The sequence below is a fragment of the Ptychodera flava genome, chromosome 11, assembly GCF_041260155.1.
Source record: "Ptychodera flava strain L36383 chromosome 11, AS_Pfla_20210202, whole genome shotgun sequence".
Classification (NCBI taxonomy): domain Eukaryota; kingdom Metazoa; phylum Hemichordata; class Enteropneusta; family Ptychoderidae; genus Ptychodera; species Ptychodera flava.
In genome coordinates, this window is record NC_091938.1 from 36,404,148 (window position 1) to 36,411,645 (window position 7,498).

The 7,498-nt window shown below is 37.7% G+C and overlaps 1 protein-coding gene across 1 annotated transcript in view; it reads right to left on the reverse strand.

The window, feature by feature from the left end:
- Positions 1 to 5,555, reverse strand: part of LOC139144518 (low-density lipoprotein receptor-related protein 2-like) — a 166,290-nt gene extending 160,735 nt beyond the window's left edge. Inside the window, 1 exon segment of the mRNA XM_070715216.1 lies at positions 5,379 to 5,555. Within this exon segment, the coding sequence (XP_070571317.1) occupies positions 5,379 to 5,454 (76 nt within the window). The 5' untranslated portion in view covers positions 5,455 to 5,555.
- Between the last annotated feature and the right edge of the window lie 1,943 nt (positions 5,556 to 7,498).

Consider the following 7,498-nt stretch of genomic DNA (forward strand, 5'->3'; position numbering starts at 1 on the left):
GAAGAATGGTAGCACAGAGTTAGTTTACAATTGATTAAGTTAAGCAACGAGAATCATTCATTGAAACACTGAATTTAGATGTAGGTTTCTTTTATATTATCTTTGGGAAACAATTTCCGAATAAATGTCGAAAGGGAAAGAAAAATCTTCCCTTTTATATATTTGTAATGAAAGTGAAAAAAAATAAACAGAGGAAAATGTTGCTTACAAAAACACCACAATTGAAAAGTACACGAATTATTGGTATAATCTTGCAAAGTTCTTTCAATCATAGTTTGCAATTTTGTTTTAAACAATATCCAAGTTTTTCCTTTGTTCGTTGTCTTTAAAATTTTGTCAGCACTTTGATTTGTTTTAGTTCCTTTCTCTGTTGAGGACCTCTTCTGTGTTGGTGAATAAAAAATAGGGACAAAAGACATTACTGTTAAATCGTGATCGGTTTAACCGACAGAAACCTGATGGATCTGACTGGTTCTTACATATTTCTATCGGGTTTTCTAGGAAAACTGTTCTGGAAAGAATAATGACTGCTGTTTTGGAAAACTGACAGTTAATATCAAACACATGTAAATTATCAGTGACACTGAATGAACCACACCAACTATCAAAATCACACATTTTGTTGGGTAAACTTTCACAAAATAGGTTTGTACATGTAATCGCTGAGAAGTGAACCTCCAGTCCTCTTTGTGATATGGTTAATGAATTCATACCCAATGGTAAATGCATGTCAATGGAAATAATATTAATCTGTAATCCATACTGCTGACACACAATTGAAATTCTCCCAGAGTAATTTTACAGAGAGAGGTTAGTTCAAATTGGATCAATGATCCACGTAGAATCATGATGAGTTTGACAAGACAATGTCATTTGTCTACTCTTTCTCTTTTATATTGTTTACTAAATTCTATGCCATGAAAAGAGTACCATAGTCAAGTCTCCCTACAGAAATGAACCTGGAACTCTACACAATGCTCTTTCTGTATCTCAATATTGAACACAAATTGACATTCTCGGATATTCCATTGCTACCAAAGTCAATGGAATTTCTGAACATGTCATTATACTTTGCTGTCATTTTCACTTTTATCTAAAAAAATTATCTCACCATGAGATGCTCATAAAACCATTTCAATAATGAAAGTTGGGTGTGTGAATATACTCTCATTTTAAATATTTATACTCAAAAAATGTGTACTACAAATACGCATTGTAATGAGTGATTTCTGCAAAAGAAAATTCTGCCTCCCTGAATTTTGTACCTGGGGGCATAAACAGACAACTAAAGTTTATTCCATTGTGTTTCACCTTTGGGCGCCACTTTTCATGCTTTTCTGCATCAATGACCTCCTTCTATGTAAATAATACCCTAATGACCTTGTCATGCTGTGTTGAAAAAGTTGTAAACAAAATATACTGCCAGAATAAATAAATTAGCTTTTCAGTCACTGAATCAAGGGTGTGTAAAAGTAGAGACAAGCACTGAAGCAGTTATCATCTTTGCCCTTCAAGTTGACTGTGCCAAGTGTAAATATCTTACAAGTAGCATACTAAATTACTGATATCATCTTACTAAATCCTTGTTAATTACTCCACTACAGAAAGATATTGAACATGGCAGTGGGATGACAAGTCATGAGCATTGCTGAGATTGTTTAGAGGAATGGCCACGCCTATGGCTACTGTGAAATTACTGTACAAGAATTCCCCTTTCATTGCTAATCTGAACAGATCACCATGGTTTAATGGTTGCTAACGGAGACAGCTTGACCCATTTACACGTCAGGGTAGCAGTGACTTGCAGTAGAAAGGTACATCCATCCACCTTCTAAAAACCAAGTTGACAAATTTTACATGCTCAGCTGTGGTTTGATACTTTGCAAAACCGTATATTTCAAGGAGTCACACCGGTCATTTCATGTCATACAATGATTGATACTGTTGCTTCCACTTTCACGTATGTCACTTTGAAGACAGTGTAGTATGTAAGAGTTAATTTTGGGGATCTGAAACCATAAAGAATCAAGAGATCAAGGCTTAGTTGTAGTTTTGAGTTGAGAACGGATGTTCAGTGACTTGGCTAATTTGAACTCAACATATATGTCACCATATGTATTTGGATTATAAAGATCTCATAAGACAGCTTACCAAGACCATCATTCTGCCAATAGCAATTTTCATCCATGACTAAATTTACATTTTTTCATTTCTCTGATACGACAATGACTTGACGCCATGTGTATAAAGTCTCAGAGAGAAATTCTTTAATTTTCACATGAATATTGTCCACACACTTTTTTTACTTCAATATCCACATCTTTCACCTTCAACTCATATTTTCCAGGAAAATCAAAGTAATTACCACCCTACTTCCTGCATGACAGTTTGAAGTTTGATTCAGATATATTATTAGACTGTCATACAGTGTACATTTTAATGGCTGAAATTCATCCTTGAGACTAAGGTTAAACCATTGGGTACATTCCATTCTTTATGTCAGTGTTAAATACAAGTTCTGGTATGCCATGGACTGACTTCCTTTGATTTGAATTCTCTGACATTGAGAACACAGTAACTTGAGTTTGTCAAATCACTTTGAAAATATGGGTTTTGAATTACTCTAAACTCTGAAACCATTCCAAACATTCTTTGCTACGGTAGTCATCGTACACTTTTGTGTGTTGACAAACTTTTTGTTTTGTTGTTGTAGTTTTCAGGGTTTTTTTGTTTTGCTTTGTTTTTGAGGAGGGAGTTGGGGTGTCTTTCCTAATTTAAAACCAAATTCAAAGACTACTTTGAATTCACAACTTCATAACAAAGACATCACGGCAACAGTTATTTCAATAAAAAATCTTGAATTGTGAGTTAGGGACAAAAATCTACAGAATATATTGATTAATCTGATCTGCCATTTTTAAATTCCAGATACCAAAACAACTTTATATCAACAGGTACAAAACAATGTATTCAAAGATACACTAACATAATAGTTATAAATTTCCTAATTATTTTCCAGAAAGTTTTATTTTTTCTGTCAGTTCACCATTTTGTGATGTTTTTCTTTTTACTCAAAAGTTGTCAACTTGTTTGACATTCGGTAAAGTAATTTATAGCAACTTACACTTCCTGACTGAGAAGTAGGTTACTGCTAAATAGATAGCGAACAAAGTCATTCACACCTCAGAACGACTCCCTGTCCTGAAGTAAATTTCACCTGCTACGACAAGAACTTTTAAAACAAGAGACTTTACTTTTAGAGCTGGAATTCTTCCAACCAAAATTTTAGTGCAAAATTTTGTCAATTTTATAAATTTTTCTGTAATTTTTATTGATAATTTTGGATCATATGGACATCGCTACACTTTTTGATCAAAATTTGGGGGAAAATCTGAAAAAAAATTGCCTGGCAAAAAGTTATTGTTCTCCATGGTGAGTTGAGAACTGCTTTAATTTAGATGGAATTCAGAGTGTGCAGGTTATTAAAACATGCTGTTGAGGTGAGCTGAAAATTTGTTTCATGTTAGACTTTTGCAAGATAAAAATGTAACCATGGCTTACAGGCTCGTAACCTGTAAGACAACCAAACAAACAAACTATTGAAAAGTTCAACAAGATAACATTTCTTTTTCAGTGTTATACTGTAGTTAAGTCACATATGTAAATGGTTTAACACCTTACTAACATATCCACTGCCCCCTATAAGATTGCATCTGCCAGCCATTGTTGAAAAATCTGGGCAATCTTCATATCATTTACCATCTTTGACAAATCACTGCCTGTTGCTACGTAGAATCAGCAGTTTCACTAAACGTCTGAACAATTTTTTCACCACAGCAATATTTTCCCCGAACAGAATGTGCTCATTGGAAGACAGACTGCACTGCCATGAAAGTAAATCTATATAATGCGACCGAAAGCTAAATTATCACTGATAATTTTAATAGTAAGGGGGATCATTTTGATCACTATCTCAATGCAATACCTCAAGTCTAAGTCTGAAGTCTATGTGCCCAATCCTTTGTCACAGTGAACTGTGCAGATGAAAATATCATGCATTAGAATGTTTTAAAGAACAAAACCAACAATGCAAAGACCAGCATTGAATGGGATGACCCTGGCTATTGTGTCTTGTCACGTTGGGAGATAGTGCCGCGCCGCTGCACAATGTGATCGTGAGACACAATCCAAACATTCAAGCTTGTGTAATAAATTGGTATATACGTTTACCCTTCAATGCCCAGTCTCATCTAGCTATCACATTGCCACTGCATGACAGTAACTCACTGGTCATAAATTTCCCTTTGCGATCTTCTAAAAGGTGCCAAATTCGCCAGTAGCCAGTTGCAAAATGCTGGTACAATTGTGCAACGTTGACACCCCTGGTCGTAGTCCTGTGTGTGCCATTGTCTATAGGCAACTTTGACACAAGGTCACTATCGCTGACAGTTACCCACTGCCAGACCGCACTGCAATAAACTTTACCCCTATCTTGTTACAAATTAATATAAAATACCGAACCTCGCGACTGGAATATGAGATGGGCTGAGACTTTGTTTATTTTATCGAGGGGTTATGGATGTTTTTACCAATAAGTAACGCATAAACAAAACGTACCTCACCTCCTCCTACCTCTTCAACATAGAAGGATCAACACGTGTGACGTAACCTGTCCTGTGACACCCGCAAACTGTCTGATTTAATAACCGTTCACAATCATCAAATATTTCTGCTGCAAATTTAGTTGATACCGATTGAACGTTGTACCAGTGAGACGTTACTTTCGATCCCTCAGTGCTCACAATCTAGCTTTCCAAACTGGAGTTTGTTGCGAGGACTCATCGGCGATACTACTGCATGCTATTTCATATCATACTGTACAAGCCTGCTACCTGTGTCGCCCTCCAAACCACGATCGCATAGAAAAGTCTCCATGACAACGAGTCTTGCATTATCACGTTTAAGATGCTTGGTTTGAAAGTGTAGGTTTCTTATACAGAAAATTTCGCAAGTAAGCGATATCTTGCCACCAAAGCAATTGACTGCAGTTGAACACTTATGGCCGGAAATGAACAGGTCGGCTTTGCAACCTGATTGATATGATAACATGGATAACGTCCGGTAGTTTTGATGAGGCAAAAATGACGGGGCTTTTCAGTAACATATCGGATTTCCTTTCAGTTATCAATCCAGTACACCTAGGACGAAGATTTTGACTTCTGAAACTGTGACTGATTGCGAAAAGACACGAGATCGCTACTTTGCGTAGCTAGCGCTTAACTGCAAGGTCCAGCAAGTACGCGCGTCTCTATGCCAGACATTTGCAAGGAGTGTTTACACGTTCCGCCACAGCACTGAATCATTCTCAAAAAACTCACCTCTCTGGGCAACACACACGCCGATCGTGTGGACCAATAACAAAACCACGGACAGGTACGATCTGCTGGTTATCATGGCATTCAACGATGACATTCAATGGGGAAATATTTTCCACGGAAGATGGCCAACTACCATTGTATGTTATACGGTCGATCAATGAGATATCTCTGCGTGAAAGTGCATGCAAATCACTTTCAATCATGGCGCCCTTCATCAGCATAACAATAGGGTCGCAACCTTTTATTAGCCCAAGCAACTTTGAAACTGTCGAATACAAAAATGCTTTTGCCCAGTTGTCTTCAATTTTTAATGGAAAATTGGTGTTTGGAAAGAAATCGGAAGTAAGGTGTGTTTTGAAACGACCTCGGATACTTTTCGATGGGCAACTATTATTAATATACACTATTCAGATTCCTGACCAGATCCTGTAATGTGGTAGTGCATGGTACGTAGTACCTAGAAAAGCTTCATGCATCCCCGGGTGTGCGGTTACCCGAAACTGGTGTTTACTCCTCAATAAATTCTGACATGTCCAATTAATGTCAGTTTTGCTTTATTTATCTGCTCTTTGCAAGAGTACGACAAAATAGAGTGTTAATTATGGGTCAATGATTTTGACGATGCTGATTTCAACCCAAGGACAGGCCTGACACACCGTCCGACCGTCGTTTTTTAGAAAAGTAGGCTACTTGGATAAAAACACAGGCGTTTAGAAGTTTGTCTGCGGTGCGTGCGAAATTGCATTTTCCTTCACGTACCGGAGCTGAGGAAACCCACAGACACTTTGTAGTGTGATAAAGTCAACGGTTCACTGACCACGGTGGTGGTCGATATGCTTCACTATGTTAGCTTGCCATGGATCTGCGTAAATCATGAGCAATCCGACACATCTTGGCTGGGCAGTAATGGGAAACTGATGGCCCATCAACAGACATGCTGTGCATGATTCAAGCTATTGTGTCTGTGTATGAAACGATGCTCTGTAATTTAGGCCTTTATATAATGTATGGCTGGCTACAGATAAACGTCTCGATATTGGAACTGCGGGAAGAGTAAAGTACTCAAGTAATATAATTCATTCCAATGGGGACGTGAATCGACTGTGGGGTGGCATCAAAAAAAATTCAGAATGATGTTGGTGACTTGCGAAAACTTTTGAAAGGCCGGCGTTGTAAGCCTACACCGATCTTGTTACGTCCGACATCTGTCAAACAAACCAGTCAGGGTGCATACTGTGATAACATCGACGAGACAAGATGTCGTGGAGTGACAGTTGTCAACCTTGAATGCTGGAATTCTACGGTTTCGCATTATAAAACGCCGCCCAAAGGAAATAACTCGCTAACTGCATAACATGTAAACTTTCCCTTGACAACGCAGATAAACCACTGTGCCATACGGGAGCAATCGCACCAAACCACATTACCACGTGGGTGAAAACATAACTTTTTAGGGTCTGAAACTTCAAACGTGATGTGTCCAAGAAGATCCGTGGCAATCATTCTTTTACTTCTTCGTGAACTAAATCTCAGGTAACGGGACTCAATAAGACGTTGTACTGCCTATCATTTTTCCTTTTTTTAATCCCTTCAGGCCTAAAATAAACTATTGAAGTATTACATCATCTGGTTTCCTTTTAGGTCTTGAAGAGAACTATCGAGAAAAAATATAAAAATCAGATCCCGACCTACCTCCATTATATTTGCAGGAGGCAGGAGCATGTTTTGTTACGGAACACACATATTTTTTTTAATCACAGATTTATGGAAATCAAAGAAAGAATAAGTCAAAGAAATAAACGCATGGTACATGTGTAATATCCTGTAAACGCGTGTGTGTGTGTGTATGTGTATGTGTCTGTCTGTCTGTGCAACACTTCTAATAGAAGACTTTCTTTCGAAAGTTGCCAGCCTGTACAACAGGATGCTGTCTCAAGGAGGAAAACAACATAAAATCGTCAGATAGTTTCATAAAGCTATGTCAATATATCCTAAAGACATCATGTATAACATCAGACTCCGAATAACTTAAGGTGCGGTGGTACCTGATCAGTACTGCTTGGGGAGCCAAGGCAGTTGACTGTATTATTTTCAAATCCCCGAAACAGTCGCCTTGGTAA